Source organism: Pezoporus occidentalis, unplaced genomic scaffold (genome assembly GCF_034315485.1).
Source record: "Pezoporus occidentalis ecotype Australia unplaced genomic scaffold, CSIRO_AGI_Poc_V1 ctg246, whole genome shotgun sequence".
Lineage (NCBI taxonomy): Eukaryota > Metazoa > Chordata > Aves > Psittaciformes > Psittacidae > Pezoporus > Pezoporus occidentalis.
Window position 1 is genome coordinate 421,214 of NW_026914350.1, and position 25,849 is coordinate 447,062.

Here is a 25,849-nt window from a genome sequence, read left to right on the forward strand (position 1 = left end):
CAGCTGAGATGGGCTGCAGAGCTCATCTGAGAACCCTTCTTCCCTCAGCCGCAAGCTTTAGCATGGGTACTTGCAAACACATTTCAATGGTACTTTGGGCTACTGTGCTTGAAGATGTGCATGTACTAAATCAACCTGGTCATTCCACTGTTGCTATCACAGCTGAGCAACTGGAAGACCAGACTTAACAATTTCTTAGTTTTTAATTTCCAAAATTCAATATTACACTGAGAAAGATTCTACTCCTGAATACCTCTTGAAGAAAAATCACACTGGTGTGAGTTTGCTGTCAGATAAGGAAACCAGAAGATTTCTTCATTATGCTCCCTTTTTTATATAGTCTTTTTAGACTCTGAGCCATTCAAAATACAGATGGGGACATTCCCCAGTAATGGGAATGATCACAAGGAGAATAAATGTAAGATTAGTCATTGTTTAAATATGAAAGCTGTGACCTTTTTGGGACAAAGAAAAAGGAAAGGTACAATATGTATTTAAAGCACGTAGCATATTTTTTTAATCCTTCCAGCCTAATTTTCAATGCTCTTCTCCCACAAAGCTCAGTTACGCAGCAATGCAGGGCACTTGCAAAAGCAGTGCACTTGATGACTTAATGGACAGTTTAAATTTTGTGGGAAAAAAATTCAAATCATTCTTCACACTTCATTTTTTAATTTGAAAAACCACAGACATGTGAAAACCTAATTTAATCTCCCATTAAAGAATACTAAATTGAAACCTTTCCTAGTGAATAAAACAGTGAAAATGACTGCACCAAAATATGACGGTCATCAGCTCTTGGTTTTTTATTCACAGTGTAACATCTCCCATGTAGGCATTTTTAAAATAAGGTGAGGCTCATGCTTTGAATTTTGTGGAATACAGTCCAGTGGGGTAAGACTGGGAGAGGAAACAATCAGAAGGAGAGAGGTTGAGCTAACAGAGTAGTTTATTTACAGTGACAACCACATGTATTCATAAATATTTCACAAGTGCAGCTTTCAGACTAGTAAATTTAACTGCCACATTAATGCAGCTTCCAAGTTTAGAACCTGGACATTTGCACATTGTGAATGTCCAGTATTCTGCAGATGACAGTAAAAGGTTTATGTTTTGAAGGCTTTTCTCTTGTAGAGTGCTTTTGAGCTGTAAGACTCTTGTGTTATACAGCAGCTGTGCTTCTTGTATAATACTACAATTCATCAATTACTAACTCCATTGAAAGATGCCAGAAATATACTCTTAATGACATGTTCCATGCTGTCCAGAAATGGGGCGGAATCTTTTCATGTCCAAGAACACCACAGAGTCATCTCAGGAGAGCTGCAGGAAGAGTTATATGTTTTTGACATTCACTGCATTTTACTATTAACACTAGAGAGGTTCTAAAATGAAAATTATGAAAATAAATGTAATGAGAACCAATTATGAGTGAAATGATAGCAGCTGACATTTGGAAATGTTATCAAAGTCACAAATACCGCTACTCAGCATTAAGACTGCTTCCCATAAGTCAATGTTAAAATTAGTGGTCATTTGGAAAGCTTAAATATGGTTCAGCAAATGGTGTGGATCTTTCCACTTATTTGGGTAAAGCAGGGAGAAAATGACAAATGGAAGGAAGGAAGGAAGATGACATTGTTAAAGGGCAGACTAGAACGGAAAAAAAACCTAGGGGGTCTGGAAATGTGCAAAGAGAAAAAGCCAGCTATACTGGACTTGATGAGGGCAAATGCCACAATTACCCTACAAAATAGAGGAGTTCTGTATGCAATCTCTTTATCTGACTTCTGGACTGCGACATTATAACGACAGAAATAAAAAAAAAATCAAGGGGAAAGAAATCCAAAGTGAGAAAGAACTTTCTTCTGGAAATTTCTAACCTATTTTGAAATCTGATTTGCCCTGATTCTATACTGAAACTTGTTTTAATCTTTCACAAGGATTACACGCTTGGCTGCAAAACCAGATCCATCCCACTAGTTGTCATGCCAGGGAAGCATTAAGCCCATGACAGAGTATGTGGTTTGATTCAGCTTATCTTGCCTGCAGCTTCTGTTGATGGCAATTGCAGAGCTTTGGATGTGAATAAACCTTCTCACCTCTGGCATATTCCTCAAGCAAAGCCAACAATAAATGCTCCAAGCACAGAAATCCTCCCTAGTGCAGGTATGCACTATATGCATTTTCGTCTACAAGGGGAATTTATCCCTGTGGGTATATCCTTCCAAAAAGCTATCTACCAACAGAGCTGATGACTGGCTCCTTGACTGTTTTCTGCCAGAGTCCAATCCCGTCAGTATGCACCAATCTGATTAATCCTGCAACAGGTAGCAAGGTGGTGCTTGTTAGGTGAAAAGATACTTCACAGTGAAGTTCACAGTGAAGTTAGCTACATACTAAAAAATTCTTCTTTTCTTGTCTTTTGCAAGTGTACATCACAGTCCTCTGCAGCCAGTGACAACCAAAACCATACTGGATTCACTCTTCTACATGACTTGGGTCTGAACAATAACACCCCCTCCCCGTGAAGTGCAGATACCTTTTTCTTCACATTATTTCTAACAAAAGGGATAAAACCAGTGAAGTGTTTGTTACAGTAACTCAGAAAAACTGCTTTAAAACTGATTGAATCCTTTTATCTTGTTACCTCTGACCTGAACAATTTTGGTGTTCAAACCAAATAACTGCAATCCATGACTCTGATATTATACCCATACAGCTCTCTCTTTTCCTTTCTGTTCCAAAATTTCTGCTGTACATCCGAAAGGGCTGAGACTTTCCAAGAAAGACATGATACACTTGAGAGGGTATTGTGGGGGAATGTGAAATTTAACCTTTCCTTGTAAGAACTCCAAAACTACACTTTCTCATTCTGCACTGCATGTGTCTGTGCTTAATTGTTTGTCTTCAAGGTGTAAGAACAAAAGACTGTTCAATTTATTTAGTGCCTAGTGTCTTACAAGTGCAACAGAATAAAGATGTAAGGAGGCTGTGAGCCTTCCACTAGGTTTTCCATTTACACAGGTATGTCAAATATTCCCTAAGTGGGTTGATGAGTTTAAAGAACAAAATGGCCAAAACACAGGTAACATATTTTAACGCACCTCATCGTCTTGTATGCCTAAATTTTCAAAATGAAGACTTCTCAGTGTCTATGATACCTGCAAAAATTCCTTCAGTAAATGAATATGGAAATGTTGCATTTGTACTTTACTGTCAGCCTCCAGCTTTCAGAGCAGGCCTTCTTTCAAATATTCCATGAGGTGAGAAGAAAGATTGTACCTATACTGGGACTCTCCCCGCCCTGCTACAACTCTTATTTTTTTTCTAAAAGGTCTTTGAAAACCTTTCTGGATTTGATTTATTTTTCATCCCAGTCCCAGATAGACACGGGCAATAAGCAATATGCCCTCTGCTTGCTCCTTTCCAATCTTGTATGCATAGTTATTAATCTTCATAATGTTTCTCAGACAGGTCTTTGTTCCCTAATGACTCCAGGCACACCTTTTGGCATATTTGTAGGGAAAACCCCTGGTGTTTTTCAGGACGGATTTCCCATAGTTCAGTTTTTGAACCAAGTTCTGGATGTTTACTTAGGCACTCATTCAAATTTGTACCTAGATTTTTAAAAGTGGCAAGCAATTGCTGCCTGCAGCGTTGCATGGTTTAAGACTCTTTTTTAGATGCATTTTGAGCACTTAAGATCCTAAGTTTTGTTGTAAGTCAATATCACTGAAGTTGTCTAAGTCAATTTTTTAAAGTGGGCCTCCATTATATCAATCATTTAAGCTTAAGATGTGGAGTGAGTCAATGCCTAAATCTTCCTAAAATTGCTACAGAATTTGCACAGAATTTAATTATTACATGCCATGTTGCCAGTCTGTAGAGTTCTAACATTTCTTTTTCAGAAGAAGGAATAAAAGGAAAATATACCTCATGTATTACAGTGTCAGCCCACTGAATGTGCATTACAACCAAAGCAATAAAATTTATGATATGTTATTAAGATCCCATATATCACTGCATCAGATGACCACTGCACAGTCATCTAGTTGACTCTATGGATTTGCAAAGTTTCTGTCCTTCCTCTGAAGTACAAAATATTGGTCACTGCCAAAGATGATGAAAACTGTATCTGGTTATTCAAGATGGTTCAATATGGGATGGACAGTCCTCTATTACTCAAGAAGTTTATGGTGTATACCTAAGGAAAATCAAATGAGTGAAGAACAATCACCACAAAAGTTTTGTTTCTAAATAATGATTTTGCATCTCTAAGTATAAGTCGTGCTAAATAAAAAGCAGGTTCAGTCAAGATTTTGAAACAGGGGTTCTTCTAACTGTACTTAAACTGTAGCATGTCATACCAGGTTTTCAGCAATGCAGAACATGCTGTACAGGTCCAGACAAAGCTCTTCTGAATAGTGGACTCTGGTCTTAATGATTTAAAAAGGGCAAACCACAAAACCAGAATTTTACATTTTAAAAAGTGTTTTGAAGTTGCACTTTCTGGTTGGTCCCCTCCGCCCCCATTAATCACCAGCAGGGGAAAATAACACAAAACCAGTTGCATGTGGATAAGGAATCACATTTAAAGAAGTCATTACCTTATATACACAAGATTTTGAATCTAATATTGATGATCATTTATTGCCCTTAAAATTCTATAAAGACTGTATCTTAACACATAATGGTTTGTGATTTCCTTTGCCCAAGAAAGAGAGTTTTTTAATAACTGCTACAACACTTGACTGTTTCATTTCACAGGCATAATGAAGTGGATTTTAAACAAAAATAATAACATGCTTTGATGGAATATTTCCATGTGTCTGAGTAAAATCTGTGCCATGAACTCAGCAATTAGTTAAGGCCTTCAGATTCACAGCTACTTCAGTGTTTGACACCACTGCTCCTTCTCAAAGAGTAAAATGCACCATTAACTGTCCAGGGTATTATTTATAGCACTTTAAATCAGGAACTAATTTGTAGCATGGAAAAATCAATCAGGATTTGTTTTTGTTTTATTGGAATAATTATAAGGGCAAAAGATAAAATTTCTACATATATATACGTATACATATATAAAATATTTGAGAAAGAGACCTTCAAGTGCATTATGGGAATATGTGGTCAGTGATTGCAGGGGGAAGAGAAGAAATTTAGTCATTTAAAAAACTTAAATGAAAACATGAAATGCTTTAACTCATATGATATGAAGCACTTCCTAGCTGCCCTTTAACACTGGTGGAAATAAGGTGCAGATTCCCAATGTAAAGTGGGACTCTCTGCCATTGTTCTAAGTCCTCTTTGGAGTAGGCTCCAAAACCTTTGGCAGCCAGAAGAAAAAAAGAAGGCAATTAAAATATCATGATAGGGTCTCAAGCTTGGCAACAGGCCCTTCTGAACAACAGTTTTGCACAGCTGCTAGCTCACTTTGCTCCTGGTTTGGTTTTTTTTTTTCCTTGAGCATTTAGTTAGCTCCAGAATCCAAATAGTGTAAATGCTGCAGCTAAGATCACAGATATCTTAGATACTGCCATACTGTGTTATCTTATTATAGGCAGATAGAACTTCTTGATTAGCCAGTGGAAAAAAAAGGCAGTATTATTCCTTAGTCCTATTAATTAGAATTAAGGAATGAATTAGTTAAATTTATGAAAGTCTTAACCTCTATGAGAAGGCTTTCTTTTGCTATGTTTCATTTGAACATAATTAATGGGACAGTATATTAAGTAGATTCATATTTGGGAAGAATTTTATAATTTTCATGCTAACTCTCAACTCCCATCATTGACAATAGTGTGATGCCCTCAGCTGAAACAAGGGAAGAGCTGCTCCATGGACCTTATTTTAGAATTAACAATTAACTTTTTTACCTCCCCATTCCTAGAGGTGGAATAACCCTTCCCCTGTTACTTTTCAGAGTTTATATTCATGTTTAGGGTACTTACATTGAAAAGGCTTTTCTATTGTAAAACAGAACATGACCAGCTGGGCAAGTAAGGCTGAGCTAGACTATATCTCATTCAACAGAATATACTGGACTGAAGTCAATATTTAAGGTTTCCTATATACCAACCACATTTTTATTAATTATTAGTTATGCTATCATGTCCTTTCCCTCCATCCTTTATTGCTCCATAGTCTTCTGCCTTTCAGTTTGTAAGGGAGAGGATGACCTCATGAAGAAATCTTGTATATGGGAAACATTGCCAAGCAATTTCTTGGGATGAAGTCCTATTTGCACGTACTGAAAAGCCAAGCCTCCTATTATTGCCTCAATACTTTTCAGTAGTTCACTTTATTAGGCCCCACCTGTGAAGTGGAAAGGAATAAGATTATTGAAGAAAGCTTGCTTTTACTTGACAGGTTTCAAGTACTAGATCTAATTATCATGCCATAAACTGACAATTTCAAAGGATAATCCTCTGATAAATACTGTATTAAAGCCAACACATTAAACGCATTTTCTCATTATGCCAATTGGAATGGAAACAATATTTTCCTTGCCATGGGCACATTAGAATGTGGTCAGGCAGAAGCTATAAAAAACCCCAGGTAGTAATTGTATTATAATTAAAGATAATATGTTCAGCTTCAGATGTGTAACTGGACAGCAATTCCTGCAGGCATATACTATCCACAACATGTCATTTTAACAGAGCCACCTGAGAGTATGGTGTTCTTGGTGCTACACATTTGTTTACTCATGTCTATGTATGTACCCAATACTGTCTTTGAACTTTTTGAGTTTCAACCTCATTAGAAATGAAGAAATTATTCACATACACTTAAATTATTCAAAAATTCATGAAAATATGAAGATAAATAGAGAGGAGATCCCATAAATTCTGGACAAAGAAAAGGCTGGAGTGTGAGTTCAAAAGTTGTAAGACCTAATAGAATCCACACTGGAGACAGCAGGATCTTTAATATGTGCCAGTCTGCAAACAAACTTCTCTCAGAGCTCATAATCAATCATAAGACAAAAACAGCTACAGTGCTTGTAAAAGTACTCATGTATGAAAAAGGTGATATAATCTGTAAGAGAATAGACAGGGCTGACAGGACTTCCCATGTCCCTCAGAGGTGTACTCTTTTGTAAGCAATGCCCAGTAACAGGGATACTCCCTGCACTGAAAGCAAATCATTTTATCTCCTCAACTTTCTTCTTTGATTTACATCTAGAACATCTAGAAGCAAATGCCCAGCTTGACACCATTACTTATTCCCTTTTATAGAAAGCTGATAAAGCTAGAAATCTGTGTCATAAAAGCACTATGCCCACCAGCCTATCACCTTCACTCCTTTCAGACAAATATGTCATGAAACATGACAAAAATGTACAGATCAGATTCTCCTCCTGCAGTCCTGCTTTCAGATAAGACACCTGCTGAAGGCAGACACTTCGATAGTGTCACACAAGCGAAAGAAAAATACATATGGAGGGGAGAGAGACTGAGTAAAAAGGACAACCTTCTGAGTAACAGAGTCTTCAAATCTGTAGGTCATGAAGCCACAGCATAGGAAATGAACAAATCTTGCCGCAGCCTTCCTGAGGTACATGTGATACAGCCTGAATCTTCTCTGATGCTGATTCCAGCACCAGCTATTATTATGTTTCTGACATTTTAAACAAAAAGTTAGTGATGTTTTGAAAGACTACAGGTGAGCATGGTCTTTCCCACCTAATTTCTGCTCCCCAGGTGACCTGATTTGGTTGAAGAAGGAGTGAAAGACCTGCCCACAAGGGTTTTCACGCCAAGGTGTAGGCTGTCATGCAGGACAGGGCTGAGAAGCATTTATGTATTGCATTTATTTAGGTCTATGATACTACTCTAGTACCGGTGTATGTCTGACCCTCAGCCCATTCACATCACTATTGGATGCGTCTCTGTGAAACAATATACACACCAGTGAACTGGGGTTCTCAATATGTAATTCACCAAGGTATCTTAATTTAATCCTGTAATTGGCGAGCAAGGATCTTTTGGGTAACCTGGGGGAAGCATCAATAACTCTTTAACCACATAGCACTCACATATGTCAATTTTTGTATTCAGAGCAATGTCCCATCAGGACAAAAATGTGAAAATTAATTCAGATGACATGCTGTTGGTATGGTGCAAATAAACAGTGTTCTGACATATCTCAAAGGCATTTGCATAACTGCAAGGTGCAGGCATTTCCAAAAATCCCTGTCATGGCTTATGAATGGAGTATTTAGCTTAAGGCTTCCTGGACAAAATACACTCCTAATATTTTGTCAAGAAAAGAAACATATCAGCTCATAAAATAACTCCTATACCTTACTATATCAGGCAGTGATGACTTTCTGAAGAAGCTACTGATAACTATGGGGGAGAAAAAAGAATCTGAAGAGAAGGTGACTGTATAGATGGATATGAACTTGCAGTCTTATATACATGAGACATTCAAATCCTTTGGATCAAGTCTTTACAGTAAGTTGGCAATGCTTTGATATAGACAACTCTTTTCCTGTTGCTTGCAGTTGCCATGAATTTACTGGAAGCACTGACTCATGCTTAATTAGTGGTGCCTTGGGTTATTTTTTCATTGTTTTTATGGGTTTATAGTATCTGCTATTGTTAAGGCACATATTACTCTTCAGTCTATTTCACTCTTATCTGGCACAATGATTTTTCTGTAAGATATTGAAACCTGAAAAAATTATCTTTTCAATATCTTGTTTTGACTTAATTCCAAGCAGACAAATCTATGAACGATAAGCTTTCTTCATATAAATCAGTTAATCAAGTAATGGATTGGTTATTAACTAATACATGGAGTTGGCTCCACACCTGAATTCTTCAGAGATAATGAAATGATACCTATTAGAATGATTGCACAGTTCTCTGTGTCTAAATAGAAAGCAACACTTTTTCTGTCTGTAAGGAGAGCAGGAAAGTGTTAATGTTTTAAATCTCTGGCAAATCTCAGTGGAAAACATCTTTGTTTGTAGTGTTTGTTCACCACATGGTGCATGCTTCAGAAGGTGCTAAATCAGCAGAAATGCTGAATTTGAAATATTGGGAACATTCATCTGCCTCTGAATTCAGTTATGCTATGTGTAAAGATCCTGAATAGAATCTGATACTGTAACAGCAATGTGGAATTGCATATTAAACATACCTAACCTGTCATTAAAAACCTCTAATTACACCCATCAGATGAGTCCCTGTGCTGCTACTTGTCATGCTATATCTATGTATCATTTTAATGGGAGAAGATAGTATTTCTGATTATGTCGCTTAATGTACAGTATATGAAAGTTATGGGCCTGAACCTGTTCCCATGGAGGTCAATGACAGTTTTGCCATTGTCTTCAATTAGAGCAGGATGAGGTTTTATGACACAAGAGTTTCATTTGCATTAATTAATTTACTTAGTAGGTAATGAAAAACTTGAAAAAACAGCCCTCTAGCTCATGAGTTTGCACTGTATTTAATACTTTCATTAGGAATAATCGCACTGATAAACTTTTAAGCAGAAATGGGCAAGATGGATCAGTGTATTAGGCAAAACCAAGCTTACCAGCAGTTGACTGGGAAGACTCGAGACTCCCTTCCCTGCCCTAGCCTTGTTTTCTTTTATTTGTCAGTGACTGGGTCTAGGATGTTGAATCTTTAATGCTCAGCAGTGTAAGATGAAAGCAGAACAGTTTCATACTTCATGGATTTATATGCTTTATACATCATGGAGACATTTGCTCAGCAGACACTACAGAATTGGCAGCTGGTTTTCAGGCCAGCGCCCTCACTGGGAATTGCAAGGATAGATGGGTGAGCAGGCTGAGGTGAAGCCAGGAAATGTGGGAAGATCCATACATGTGGGAAGATTCATACAGATGTCTCTGAACACAAACACAATCATGTGGAAGGAGTCTTACATTGCGTGCTTTGATTTCTTAAATGAAATATAGTGTATCAGTCTTCTAACTTTTCTTAGCATTTTAGCTGTTAATAGCATTGATTATGTTGGCATCAGGCTCACTCCTGGGACAGATATGAAGCAACAAAACTAGTGATAGAGTAGCTCTGCCAAGCTAGCAGGACTGCACTGTGCCTGGTGGGAATGTCAGGTAGTCCTAGAATGCAGAGACTGAAGGATCCTGAGGGACCGAAGGGTTATAAGAAGTCTATACATAACACCTTTCATAGGAAGGATAGGAGTCAAATGATCTGATGAGCTGGTGACAGCCAAAGGATTTTACAGTGGCTTGCTGGAAGGGTGCTATGACCCAGCAGTGGATGTACTTGTTTGGGATTTCTGTGATTTGGCTGATTTCCACATGCTGCTGCATACTTCCCCTGTCATGCTGGCAAAGCCAGTTCTTCTCCTGGGTGCTGCTTCCACAGCCTGGTGATAATAACTACTCTTTACCCTGTAAGATTTCTGGTTTGGTTGGGTTTGTAAGGTGCTTAGCTCCCCAAGTGTCTGGAGCTATAAAGTACCAGGATCAATTGAAAGCCCATCATTCAGAACTTGAAAACCCATCAGTCTCTGTGTTCAGAGCTTTTTATTAAATTAAGAAGAGGGAAAAAAAAAAAGTGAGACAATATTGGCTTGGGGTCTGCTTGCCCCCTTTAGCATATTGCCATGATTGTCTTGGAATACTTTTAGGCAGGCACACTGTAGTTTATGGACATTATTGTAGAAATACTTGCTGAGAAAAGCTATTTTATTAATTAAGTAGTTTCACTGTAAACCATGTGATATCCCAGAAGACACTTTATAAATAAAGTGTATTAGCATTAGGAGTTTTTCAAGGTTCTTTATTTCACAAAATATTAGTTCACAGCTTAAACTAAATCCATCGAGGTGAAGTTTATCAGTTGAGCACTTTAATAAAATGTCATCAAATGCAATTTCTAGTGGAGACATCAAATGCTTCTTATTTGGCGTGATATTTTACATATCTATGTATCACTTCAAACAAGGTAATTGATGATGTTCCTCTTGTAGAGAAAATGAGTTTGCATGGCAAGAAATGAGCCTATACATCTGCCTCATTTGCACCACCCCTTTCTATATGAGCCTGAAGAAGATTTTCATCTGTGTTTCCCAGAAACAATGTTGAATTCAGACAACAAGAACAGCTATTTCATTTGAAATTTTATGACACTTTTTGGATTTGTTGCTGTTTGTGGCAATCACATATGGGTAGCAAAAAGTAGTAATAAAAAAGCTAAAAATGCTGCAATGAAAAACACTGAGTTAAGCACATTAAGATAAAAATCCTTTTGAGCTGTTTTAAAAAGAAAGGTGGAAAGCTAATGCCTATGCATATGATGTAACATTTAACCCTTCTTGTTACCTAGACCATAATTTGTCATATATTCATTTTTCAGGCTGATGGAAGCACTCTTCTGAAGTGCACTTTGACTTTTTAAAAATAACACAGCAGTTCCATTTAACTTTTTTAACTCTTAGCTTACCACTTCACTAATGTTTAGTGGAGGTTTCCAATGTGTCTCTTTGAGAACTGCCATTTGTTTAGGAAGTTCTTTGTCTTTGTTTCAGTTAAAAGACTGGCAATTTGGAGGCATTGAGCCAGTACTCTGTAGCTTATTGCAAAAGATTTATTTATATTTTATCCTGATTTTGATTCAGTTCTACTTTAAACCAAAGTGAAAACCAAAGCTGTTTTATTTTCCTTGTGAAGGAAAATGTAGCATTAGGGAGAAAAGTTTTGCAACTTTAGAAACCTCCTTTTCCCCTCAAATCTACTGTTGCTGCTGCTTCTACAATGTACAGATGACGGAGCTTGAAAAAGGGAATTACTCTGCTGCTCACAAAACACATGACTAGCATACAGGCACACAAACTGGCTGCGCCTCGAGGCTTCTGCTAATTATTGTCACATTTACCTCTAAGACTTCAAAGTAACAATTTTGCTGGATTACTCAAGGAAACCTATCCACCTATTGATTTTTCCCTGAAATCTGATTATTGTATCTGGTAGCTGTAGTCTTCAGATACTACCTTCTTAAAAAGTTCTTGAACAGCAGGTGCTGGATGAAGGACAGACAGACAACCAGGCTAATGACACCACAGCAGAGAGGACTGCCATCCAGGCTCAGCGAGTACTTATTCTGTTCAGCGTGCAAGCTGGTCAACCAGCAGAAGTGTGCTGAAAGGTCAAACAGCACAGCAATCCCTCCAAATTGGCCACTGAAAATGCTGCCCCCCTTCTCACTGACACAATAAGAGGCGTGGAGGGAAAAAAAGAGGGCTGTGGCTCAGATGACAGTGGGTGTCTTGTGGCACACAGGATTGAAGTGATATTATTGCAATAAGAAAAGAATACAGGATCTTCATGCAGAAATGCACAGAAAGGTATTCTTCATTAATCTCATTTCCTATGGTATAATTCGTTTCAAATGTGGCTCAATGCATTATATCACAGTTAACAACAGGCTAAGAGAATTAGAAAGAATACTAAATCTAGATTAGAGGTTATCTAGATTTTATTGTTATTTCATCTACCTTTCGAAGAACGATGTTTTGTTTTTACTTCTGGAGTACTACTGCTATGACTGCTACTATGAGTACTACTGCTAGTAGCAGTGCTGCTGGTGAACCCAGGACATGGAGAAAATGCAACAGGGTGTTTATGCATGTTTACCCACTCTTCATTGCTCCAAAATCATAATTAGATATTGAGGTTATATAGGGGATAATGAAAGGTTTATACAAAATCTAACTTTAGTCAAACAGAGCTTCCCTCCCCTATTCCTTCCCAAAACTATGCTCAGCTGCAGAACACCCATCAGAGCATCTCCATACATCTTGAAGAGGAGAAATGGGGAGAGGAGGAGTCTTTATTCCTTTAGTATTTGATTTAAGATGTCTAAGAACAAAGGGCTGGATACAAACAGGAACAAACAGATTTAGTTTGAGCTGAAACCTCACGACTCCTATTCATCCAGTCTCCACACTTTGTTGGAACTATTTGCATGGTGAGCAGCAGAGGTCATCTTCTGTGATACTTGGGGAGTTACCTTTGGCTTGCTTTCATAGGCTTTAGCGAGACAAAATGTCCACTGAAATCTCACACCTGTGCCAAAACTAACTTTCAGGATGTTCCATTTGAATCAATCCAGCTGGAAAATCAACTCAGAACAGGATCTTAGAGAAATTCTGAAGCCTTTATCTAAGTTTTTTTAATAAGAATTATTTTAAACAAGACACTGAACTTGGTGAGATACATTATATTTTTTTTTGGTCTAATAAAATATTGGATAATTCACAATCTTATACAAACTAATGGATGCTCAGGTAAAAAAGAAATGCTTAGGCAAAAATCCTTCTCACAACATGTAATGCTTAGAAAACATCATTCAGAGATATACTTATTATCCTGTAGTTTTGATCACGTAAACACCAATCTTTCCAGAGGTAATTCTTAGTTAGGTAAAATTAGACACTGCTGGAACATATTCAAATACAAAAATGAAGAATTATGCCCCTGTTGCTTGATCTTTGGAAAGGCAAAGACTTCAGCATCAAAAATCATAGTTCTGAAGGTTGAGCAGGTAGTCATGATAGGGTGCATAGCAAATGATTCAGGGGACTATTCTCAATCTTTTTTATAAATGGCATGTCACCTTAACAAAGAAAAGTACACCAGATATGTAACTCAGAACATGAAACAGTGACACTAAGGTCTCCAAACTGTGTAGAAAAAAGCAATTTTTCATCTTACAAACTAACAAAGAACAAGCACTCAGTGTTCAAAACTTTCACGGTCTCACTGAGTACATTTTAGTTCCATTAGGTGGTCATCAAAGCATCCCATAAATTGAAGAGTGTGTTCAGCTCATGTTTGATGGGCTGAATTCCCTGGGCTGAATTCTAAGCGCAAGACCATGTTTTCACATCCTAATGAAGTACAGCCAGTGCAACCCAACAGTGCAAACAATACTTGAATGCTTCAAAGATTTTGTTTCTGTATAAAATGCCCGTAAGAGGACAGCAAAATAGGAAGCTTTCACGGAGACGGATTCTGAACAGAAGAAGATACACAAAATTTTAATGAATTGTTACATGAAGTACTAACTCTTCTTTATGTTTCAAAGCTAATTTGTAAACTTACTCTCAAAACAACTGCTGTGATGTCCTGAATGTAACTCTGCCTGTGAGGAAATCATTTTAATTTGAGCAGTATAACAAATCCTAAGGAAACATTAATGATGTTTTGCCACAGGACAAAGGGTTCAGAGGCTCTTTTCCACTGCTAGAGTCACCACAGCTTTTCTTCAATGCAGCAGCCACAGTCAAAATTCATAAAGAGTTGCCGTGCGTAGAGCGCTGTCATTCAATGACCTAATTTTCCCATTTTTTTTCAAACCCAGAACTTTTTGCACTTCTTCATAAAGAAAGCACTTCTGTAAAGGAAGTCTGTGCTCCTTCCGTTTAACAGCTATATGTGCATGCCAGGAATCTTTGCCAACTACTGCTTAATGTAATTAAATAATTAAAAATTATAAATATTCTGATTATTGACTAGCTATTTTGTTTTGAATCTGTCAAAAAAAGACAGGCAGCCAACGGGATGAACAGATGAGAACACAGAGTAGCCTCAACAGGGCTGCCACAGCTTGTGTGAAATAGTGCAGGAAGCAGTGCAAGGAGCACGCTCGGTAATACAATTAATTTTCTGTTAAAGGACATGTAGAGAACCAGCAGCAGCTGCATGTAGGTCCTGTTTCCTTCTTCTCCTAGAATCTAAAGTCTAAAAGCACGGCTGCAGAAAAGTGGAACGTTTCATGGAAAAACACTGGATTTCCCAGCATGCTGGATGTTGGGTTTCTTCAGGGGAGCAAGGCGGTGGTGATGCTGCTCCTGAATGGGAAACTTTATTCTTCCTACAGCTGCATTATTGTAGGCTCTCTGCAGCTTCAGGTAGGCTATTCCTCCTGAAGTCCTGGTTTTTGTAGCTTTTCCCACACAGAAGGACAACAAACTTCTGTGTGTTCCCTGTGGTGTTGCTACCCACACATCAAGAACCCCTGATCTATGGGCCTGATTAGGCGAGGCAGCGTATCTGGTTTTGATGAGACACAAGCTCTGGAATCCACAGAAACCAGGCTGAAACAGTGATGAAGCCAGACTTGTTTCAGTGAAGGAGTCTGTTTTGAATTATGCTTCCTATTAGCAGTAGATTTAAAAATTAGTGAACTATGAGTAAATCTGGAACTTAACAAGGCTTAAAATAGGCCTGGGTCACAAATCTTGCTAACTGTGTAATGGGCTGGTCTGCAGTGCAACAACAGGGAGGTTTTTAAGAAAAAAATATAAGCAGAAAAAACCCATAGTAACTAGAATATGGGGGGGGGGGGGGGGAGGGGGGAGGAGGGGACACGGGAAAAGGGAATAATAAAGGTAAGTTATTTCTTCTCATTTTCTGTTCTGAAACTCAGTGAAAGCCCACACAAATGGTAAACATATGGAATAAATTATCAGGAAACATGATCGCAAAACAAAGACTACAACAGAATTCAAGTGACACTTTTCTGGAACAGAAATGGATAGAGCCATAAAGTGAACACTAGAAAGCAGGATTATGATTAACCTGAAAAAGGGCAAGCAAACTAAAGTACAAGCCATTTTCCCATTCCTTATGGCAGCTTCCCAAGGCTGCACATCTGAAATGTGTAATTTAATGTAAGCCCAAAGAGCCCTCCTCACCAACCACAGAAAAATTAATCAAATGTTTTCATACCAGAAGATAGTAGGTATTTATATAAATAGAGGCAAGATATATTTATACACATATGGACCCAGACGAATGTGCATGTTTATTTTGAAATTAGATAACATAAAAATCATTAGGTGACATTATACAGGTCAGTTAGTTAACTGCTTGAGTTTCAGTCAAGCTGGCCATAAAACCAGGTAATAAAGCTGCAATGCTTTGAAAACCCAGATGTATTTGAAATGAGTTGTTCCATGTAATTAAAAGAGATGTGAGAGGTCAGGAGAACAATATAATCTAACACCATACCTACATTGCAAACTTCAGCTGTCACAGCTACATCAAGCAGAAATGAAAAACTGTTTAATACCTGATTGATGCAGCTGTACAGCCAGCTGTGCCACAAGTGTTAATATAATTACAGTAGTATAAATGTGGAATTTCATAAATGTAACTTCTTTTCCTTGCTGTTTTTCTACAGTGGTATGACATACAGATGTGCTAACGTAACTGCAGCTCTAACATAAACATTATTCTCCAGCAATAACATAGATACAGCCAAAACCACCAAGGTCACAGAAGGCACATGGTCAGAGTTTACTTTAACTATTTCTACACTAAACATATTACATCACTGATGTGCTCCAAATACATACGAATAGGGATCTGTGGGAGAAGTATATCCAAGGTGCTCCATAAGCAAAACTTCCACAAAGTTGTCCCTTCCAACAGCCCACCCGCGTTGCTTAGAAACAGCATCTCTTCCTGCCGCTGCCCACGCATATGCGCTAACAGACACCAGGCCAACAGGCCAGTTCCCACCGCTTCACTTTCCGTTTCTTATTTCATTGCATGCCTCACGCGTGTATGCGAGTTCCTCAAGTTCTCTGGCTTCATTCTGCCAGCTGCAAACACCAGGACACCGCACAGCTGCGGCACTGGGCTGAGCTGCAGTGGGCTACCCCAACCCCTGAGTCCGACAACGACACCAGGTCTGCTACCCCAAACCTACGCTCTAGCAATGACAGCAGGGCGGGCGGGAAGAGGTGGAAGGGGCAGGGAACATTGTTCCCTGGACAGCGCCATCCCACCGGCTATCAAGCGATCTAAAGCCAGCACCTGCTCCAAATGCAGGCACGAAAAGTACTTAGGAGAAACCAGCTCCGACATTTATCACTCTTCATATCCGGCTACGCCCCACTCCGTGGCTGTGAGGAGAGGCCGGAACCACCAACGCTCAGCTTGGGAAGGGGCTGAGGATCGGGTGGGACAACCAATGAACCAATCAGAGAGCAACTTCCGGGCACTCCTATCCAATAGCCAACTTCTCCTGCGCATGCGCGAAACCAGAGGGCGGGGAAAGCATGGCTGAACCCCGCCTCCATTGCGGTAAGCTCCACCCCCGGTGCAGAAAGCCCCGCCCCTGTGGCTCGCGGCCGTGTCATTGCGGCCGAGGGGCGGGGCCTCCGCTTCCTCCCTGGCGGGGCTGGGACGAGCCGTCGAGTCCTGCCTCGGGGTGTCCCCGGCTGCCCCCGCCATGCACGGCGCACTCGCCATCCCCAACGAGGTCTGTAGCCTCCTCGCAGGTACGGCCAGCCGGCGGCTGGGAGGGGAGGAGGAGGAGGAGGAGGGAAGAAAGAAGGAAGGAAGGAAGGAAGGAAAGAAGGGAGGGAGGTCTTCCCGGGGGGGCGGGCAGTGAGCAGGGAGGAGGGACGGCAGAGGGGGGACGGGCCAGCGGTGGGGGGGTCGGGCCAGCGGGGTCTGTGACGGCCCGGGGTAGCCGGAGCGGCCGGGACATGCGGGGGGGAGCAGCCCCTTGAGATGTACCCCCGCCGCAGCGCGCTTCGCTTCCACTTTGTGGGTTCGGGGCTTCCCTTCCCCCCGTCAAGTTCTCTTTCCCGGTTACTTCTTCCCGCTGTATTCTGGCGGCGGCCGCCCTTCCGCGCCGGGCTGCGGTTCCCTCCCCGCCGCTTCTCGGCGCACCCGAAATGAGGAAGGAGCGAAGTCCCGCTCCTGGCTTGTCTCTCGGCCGTCGGGCTGCGGCTGGGCGTTCTCAGCCGCCCGTTGCCTCTGGGCAGGGGTAAGGAGCGTGGGAATTTTCCCCTTCAGGCTGCGTTGCACCGTGCTGTTATGGTGCCAACAGGGCCCTTTCCCCGAATTAACGGCACCCCCCAACCCCCGCAGACTTCCCCGCTAAACAACCGAGGCTAGCGGTACGGAAGTGAGTTAAGATATCACTGAATTGCTGGCATATTGTCATATCGGTCACATACGTGTGACTCTGACTGTTCATGTCCTTACGGGTATGTTGCAGCATAGGAGTCGGACGACTGCTCGCCATGAAAGGTTATCGGCAATAGCGTTAGTAGAGACTTCAAAATACTGGTAGTGATTTTCATGTACATTTCACTTTTGAAATTTATTTTGTGTTGTTCATTAAAATAAACTGTTCATTTCTAGTTTGGGATTTCTTATACCCAGAGGAAAAAGCAATAAAAGGCTTTGCTAGCCTGAAACAATTTTAATTTAAGTGGGAGTCTCTTTTGGGAGCTTCTGTTTCTGCCACTGGGACTTGCGTAGCTTTGATTAAGTCATCCAAATGCTTTTCAAAATCTTCCCGCTGAAATCGACTACTCGACTACGGGGCACCTGCCAGAATGTAAAGTAGCTCATCACCTTCGAAGGCTGTTCTTTTTTGTAACACTTTGATTGTAAGAGTTAGTGCTTCAAACATTCTGCCCTTACCACATCTTTTCATCTTTAAAGCACTTCTGCCAACTGTCTTAAGTGTTTTGCTGCTATTTGTGAGTACATTATTTGCAAACCATACCGCCTGTAGTAAAATCTGCATTAAAAGCCACCAGAAACAAAGAAAGTTTTCGATGATTTCTTATCATGGCATAGATTCTTAATAATAATAATAAAAAAAGTAAAAATAGCCTTAGACAGCCTTTGTAAAACGCTGGTATTTTCTGTGACATTACTGTATTCCGAAGCTTTTGATCACAGGAAATGTGTGTGTATTTCAGAGCTATTTTCCAGTGATCAGGTGAAGCTGATCTTGAAACACTTCAATGTTTTAAGTGCTTCTAGGATTTATTTGTTTTTTTTAGGGGATGGTGTGATGCAGGTGGGATCATTCAAGACTGTGATTTGTTTGTTTGTCATAGTGCCTCATTTCTGAAACTTGTTCTTCTCCCCATCTTTATCCAGTCTGCCATGGGAAGAGTGATACAAAAGTTTGTATTTTGAAGTGAAACTGAGAACACCTGTTTTCCCTCAGGGAGGATGCATGTATGTTATTTCAGAGTCACTATGATCAATGACTTAAGTTAAATATCTAGGTATCTAGGTACAACCCCCTAGGTTGTACTGTGTGTACGGCTTCAGCTTTTCTGGAAGAAAATGAGGTGGTTTCTTTAGTGTTGTCTATAGAACTGAAGCAAAGAATGGGATGATTTACCTATGATCTTTAAATCTTCGTTATTACGGTAGCATAAATGCTATGTAATACATCCTTACAATTATAAAGGTAGTATTTTCAACTTAATTTGCATTCATACACAAATTTGGTCTGGTACTCAATGCAAAATGAACTTAACACTTGTTAATTTTATGGCAGCTTAGTTATGGAGTAAGCAGAAATCAACAGGATGGAAATGGGGTAGTGAGGAACAACTAACCGTTTGTAACTTTTACTTCTGACTTGCAGAATTCTCAAAGGGAACTAAATTTAAGGGTAATTATGGTTATATAATGTAAAAATTCACTAATCTTTTTAAAAAAAAAAATACGACATTACTTTTTACAGTTTGTGTGTTGCTAACCTCTCATAGTCGTCCGTCGTCCCTCCCTCCCCTTTTTTTTTGTTTCTTTGTTAAGGTGACCAGTTAAGTGCATGAAATTTAGAAACTGGAGTAATTCAGACCGTATGAGCAATTCTACTGATATGTTTAGGTTCTGTTAATCTTTATTTATGTAGTCTCCTGGTTCTTTTTGCTCAAGCTATTCAAGTAGTGAAGATGTATGGTAATGGAGGAAGGAAGGGAGCTCTGTAATATCTTTACTATTCATTAAGCAACTCTTACCCAATACAAGGACTGCAGTGAGTAGGTAGTTATTAATTTCTGCATGCTTTTCTTCGAGGGTGCTTCTTAATGTATTATTTTAATGGCTCACAAGTATTGATTCAGCACCTCTTTGAGATGAGGAAATATTGTTTTCCCGTCGGTAAAATTAGTGTAATAAACAAGATGTGATCTGGGGTTGCAAAAACTAATCAATGGTGGAACAGAATTAGAATTCAAATTCACTTGTCTCCATACTGTACTAGTTTCTCCAGAAAATAAAGTGAGTTGGGTATCTATATTCAGTGGCCATTATAAGTGCTGGGTACTTCTTCATATCAGGTTCTGTTGAGAATATGCAGTTAATGTCTAGTGAGAAGCGTCAATTTTTTTTTTAATCCAGTATTCACATAGCAGTGAGGCAGTGACATATACAAAATTTCATAAATATTGTGCTCTTCTTCATCTCCTTGGCCTTTTTGCCTACAACTTCCAACTTCTGAAACAAGTGGAGGAGTGATCATATGGATTTCCTTATCCCTCCTTAGGCTTGATTTATTGTTGGAGTACTGTCCACCCACTATGCTGAACAAGTAAGGGTCCTACTGGAAAACATACTAAGTGCTCCTGTAGTTAAACATGGTGATAATGGGAGTAAACACACCAGGGGATGAATTAAAGTTGCACAGGAAACTTTCTGACTTGGGAGTGCTTTTCTTTGAACCTAAACAATATTATATCTGTAACGTAAAAACAAATTCTGTCACACATGCTGGCAGGGTCATTATAGTTGCATGTCAGTGGCACTGAAATGTTCCAGGCAGAAGCACAGCTTGAGCTCAGGGCTAACTGCATTAGTTGGAAACAGGAGGAAGCTGTTTCTGTAAAGTTGAAGGGAAAGGTCAGTGTGGCAATAGGCTTATGGCAGAAGACGGTGAAGATTTCACAATCCCATCCTCTGACTTGTTCAAGTGGTGGGAAGGAAACACTGGAGACAGAAACAGGGTCCTCTGGTCATGGATTGAGCTTTGGGTGGGAGGAGAAAGTAATTTTGTTGATCCTATCTTCCTCTTTACACCTGGGAGGTGTGTGGCAGTGTAGGTAACTTCTTCCTTCCCTACCTGTGTCTCTGCACCTTCTAGATGATGCTTGAAATTTTGGGGAATTTAGTGAAGGAAGCGCAGCCCTATTGTGTCTGTTCTTTTGGAAAGGTATCCCCTGTCATGTTTATATGTTCAGGACCATTTTGTGGGTGTTTGGCAAAATAGGATGTTACTTGTGTGGTGTTTATTTGTCAAATTATTATTTGTTATGTAAGTAGTTGGAGGCCTGCTCATTTTTACTGTTCCTTACTCTTTGATGCATGCTCTAAGTTTTGGCTTATCCATAGCTGAGGAGGATTTTGGAGGCTGCTTCTTCCCCAAAGGCATATTATTTTTCCAGTAACATAGACTGGTTGCTTCAGTCGCCTTGTTTGGGAAAAAAAAAATCTTAATATCCCCCCCCCCCCCCCCCCCGTAATGGAGATTTAGTTGGAATTAAGAATTCTTTATTTTGTAAGAGTTCTTGATGATGTCATGATCATTAGATACATTACTGTTTATGTCTTCCCTCTCTCTGTGATACCTGTGACTACAGTAAGGGTCCTATTACTTTTTTTAAAATTCCGTTTTTCCTTTCACATTTTGCTGTATTTCCAGTTTGAATTTTTTGTATTCATATTTTAAAAGTTACAAAGATTTTTTTTTTGCTGTGAAAATGGCATAAACCTCTTTCTTGAGTTCGTATGGAACCTTACATCCAGTCCCAATATCCATTTTCCTTGTTCTACCAAACAAAACCCCAGAACTAAATAGAAAACAATGTTCTTGTGGTAGAGACCTTTTCCACCAAGAGATTATTGAGTTTGTTTAAACGCTGAGTCATGTTGTCCAAATTGCATTTTGTTTTCAACATGATTTCTTTATTTTTTTTTTCTTCCAGTTAATATTGTTTGCCCACTTGTTCAGTTACATCCTGGAAATGGCATGCAGAAGTGGGCAAGGCAGGGAAAATACAAGACAGCAGATCCAGTGCATGAGTTTAATTTTGCTTGCATCTTAATTTTTTGGCCCTTACAGTAGTTATATTTACCCCTGATGCTCAGAAAATGAACTGTCCTTTTGTGACCTCTTGTCAGCTGTTGCTGGACTTACTCCTTACATTCTTGTTGTAGAGAAAGCCACCTGGGTACAGTGTAGCTCTTCTTCATTGGCTGTTTCAATTTTTAAGGGATATTGTTGTTTAAAACTTTAATCTTTGCTTCAAAATATCATTTTCGCAACTCCAAGGCTTTAATGAATGCTGGTTCTTGCTGAAGAATCCATCTTTACAAGATAAACCAGGGTGACTATCGGAGACACTTTCTGAGCTGACATGTATTTACAGCTTTGGAAATATATATGTATTTCAATAGTAATGGAATAAAAATAGAAAGATTGAGGTGAAAAAATGCAGGGAGGCATTCCTGGTAAGAAATAACCTCCAGTGATTTGAAACATAGTTCAATTGTCTCTGCGATAAATTTGAGAGTAAGTGTCGTACACGGGTGATAAAAATGGCACAGGCTATTTTTTATATACTCATTATTCACTTAGTTTGTCTTTTTCAATTAACGTGGAGTCTGTCTTTCTCATCTGACTGGGTTTACGTTTCTTTCATAATCATATGTCAACAAACCACAATAGATGCAGCATAATGTGGCACACAGTGTAAATCTTTAGGTTAATCCTTAACATTCTTTATTATAGTTCATTTGGAATCACTTTGTAACTTGATCATGATTTGTACTGGTGTGGTTTTTTTCATGATGTGCTTAATATGTTACAGCTTCATCTTTTCTCACATCTTTAATGTAGAGAGAGGATGCTCAGCTCCTCAGCCAGTGAGGTTAGGTGCATGTAGTCCTTGATTATAATTTTTCTTCTTGAACTTCTTAAGAGATGTCTTATCTATTTGCTTCATTTGAGAAATTTTAGCAGTCAGTGTGTATTTCTGCTTTCTAAATCACAGATGAAACCATTGAATCTCAATGTTTTTCATTAAACTCACTTCGTGTGTAGCAATATGGCAACATAGCCGTGCTTTTGGGGATTTAACGTACAGCAGTTTCTAAAGGCGGTCCATTTCAGGACTTTGCGCTAAAAAGGAATGCTCACCTACTTGTTAGGTTTGATCAAAGTGACTGACACATTTTGACACCTCACAAAATGTGACACAAAATGTGTCAGTTACTTTTGTTTTACATCATGTGTTCTGTTTCTGTATATGTACATTTCTTTAAAGACAGTTTAGCAAACTCTGAACAGAGACTTTTAAATGTAGCTGGGGAGGATGTGGGGAGAGCAGAAGCAAAATTCTTTTGTATTTCTTGATTCAGGAGGGCAGGCAGTCACAGATGTGGCTTGATAATTTGTCTTCAGACCTGTTCCCTACTAATGAATTGCATGAAAACTTTGAAATCAAATTAATTGCTTTCTAATGCCAGCCCATGTAAAACTGAAAGATGCAGTCTCTTTCATGCCGGTCACCTTTGGACAGTGTGTGTGCACAAATGTGCCTAGCTTGCATTACCTTCCAAAATTCTTTGGTCTGCTTTCCCAAATTCTCTGGCTTGCAGCCAGCTTCTGGCTCTCTCAGGCCTTGAAGTGGAGGAGAATGATGAGAGAAGGCTGGTGGCTGGAGCACTTACTCTGCTGACCTGCCATTCCCTTCTTGTGTGACTGGCAGCGCATCCAGCAGGTGACACCACGCAAGTGTCCCTTGTCATATGATGAATGCATGTCCAGCCACAAAACAGCAGCATGCATTCTCCTTGGGTAATGGGCAGGGTGCTGCCTTCAAGCTCAGCTATGTGAGTGGAAATACACCTATCTAATTGCCAGTTTATGGTTGTTCTCTGTCATTTGAATAGTATGAAGTCATCAGGTGATGAAGAAGTGACCTACTTTTTGATAGTGTGATGGACAACATTTTGGTTATCTGTTAGAGGAAGGGAAAAAGGAAGACCCAGGGAACAGTCTTTGAGTGCCTCTATGAGAGTGTGTTTGACCCACCCTGACACAAAAATGAGGTAGTTCTGTCCTAAGTATATTTGTTTATTAACTGCGAATTATGATATTAAACTCTGTAAACAACAAAAGTGCTGTGATTTGTTACGAGTAACTCTCTGTAACACAGCACTTGCTTTGGGCTAAAAATTTACAGTGTTCTTGAAAAAGCCCATCTGCATAGTTTCAGCCTTCATGAAAGGAAATAGTGCCAAAGACTTAGACCAATGAAAAACTTGCAGTGTTGTCTGTTTATAATCATTGAAGTAACGAGAACCACAAAATGTTTTAACAATGAAGTGCAAAATAAATCTTAGCTTTTTTTCCTTGTAAAAGGAATGTAGCTGAAAATAGAATTAAAATGGCCTTTTAGCTTTTGATTGTTGTATGAACTAGCAATTAAGCTTTGAAACTATATGAGCTGGTTGAAGCGGACAGAACTAGACTGTGGTGTGAATTCCTTTTTTTGTCAGTTTGTAACCTGTATTGACAGAGCAATTTGTGAGTGAATCGTATCAATTGGATCTTTCAGATCAGCAGCTATTGTTCATTTCTGGAGGCATGTTTTTCTGGGCTATGGCTAATGCATAGTTAAAATTACAAGCTTTAAGAATCAGAGCAACAAAGATGGGTGTTCAGGCTATCAGGAAGTCTAACACAGAAGCTTAAAAAATGTTAAGAGGTGTTGAATAGGTTTCCAAAATTTATTTCTCTTTGAAATGTTAGTGTTTTCAATGGAAACACCTGAGTCTCTGCAATGTGTGATACTAAATAGGTGCTCATTTTGTTAAGAACAAACAATTTATGGAAATAATTTGTTTTGTTTGTTGTGTGGTAATGAATTAGTAAAAGTGCTTTTAAGTTGGAAATCTACTCAAAGTTGTTTTGTTTGGAGTTTATCTTTTATTCCTTTTTAAATTCCTCAATGGACCAACTGCTACTGAAGCATAAAGAAACATGTCTACTCTGAAGTGCTTGTGACTAGTAGTTTACACTTTCCTTTTCTGTATAGCATTAAACTAGCAGAGGATCATCCTGGAGAAAGAGCAAGTAGGTGACTAGAATAGTGGTGAGAAATAGGTAAATTTTTTTGCTTGTTTGAAGTTCACTGTGTATGACTTGTATCTGTCATACTGAGTCCTGAGTCCTGTTATCATTCCAAGGTATATCACTTAATGGAATGTAAGAGAAATTGCATAAACATTCCCTTATGTTAAGCCACTGGAAGCTTTCTCTTGACAGCCAGGACTGCTTCTTCCATACTCTTCCCTAGTGTTGGAAGTACAGATAGTAAAGAGATGATCACAACTTAGATATCCTAAACTTTCTTGCTTCTTGTCCAGAGGAATTAAATTACTCATCTCCTGTGCATCTGCCACATCCAGGATGAATTTACAACACTGGATAAGAACATGGCTTGAGCAAGCTATATAACAGTCTGTGTAATTGTGAGTAGATAAGAAAAATCTATGATACAGTAAAGCGTACTTTTCAACTAAATTGCTTCTTTAGCATCCTATTGAATATCATGTGTGTGTCAGAAGTAGAAATTCTTGCTTATGATAATCAACTTGATTTCTCTTCCCCACATATTCCGTAATTGTGTTACCTCAATGTTTGTATTTGAAAAAAGCTTTGACAGTTAGTCAAAACCTGTGATGGCAGAGTTCTCACCTGGATTTTGAGCTTTTCCAAGAAGTGAAGAAGCCCACTGAGTTTAGGTGAAGACTTCTGAAGCAAAGTTCTGTGATTAGTTGGTGTTTGAAGATTACTGTGCAAGCATTGTTCCTTACTTATAAATGTGACTAATTCCTCTAAGCTTTCACATGTTGCTGCCTAGGGGGAACTTTGAAACTGCTATCTAATTTTTGAAATAAACATGTAAAAGTCTGAAGAAACAAATATTTAAATCACCTGTACCTCCCAGAATGAAAGGTTGTTCTGCACTGGAAAATCCTGTTGGGTTTCAC

At 39.2% G+C, this 25,849-nt stretch overlaps 1 protein-coding gene across 2 annotated transcripts in view; it reads left to right on the plus strand.

Moving 5' to 3' along the window:
• The first annotated feature begins 17,119 nt into the window (after positions 1-17,119).
• Positions 17,120-25,849, plus strand: part of SKAP2 (src kinase associated phosphoprotein 2) — a 120,201-nt gene continuing 111,471 nt past the window's right edge. For both annotated transcript variants that reach the window (XM_062622763.1, XM_062622764.1), the window contains exon 1: positions 17,120-17,310. In XM_062622763.1, coding sequence (XP_062478747.1) covers positions 17,262-17,310 — 49 coding nt within the window. In that variant the 5' untranslated portion in view covers positions 17,120-17,261. The remainder of the gene's footprint in view (positions 17,311-25,849) is intronic.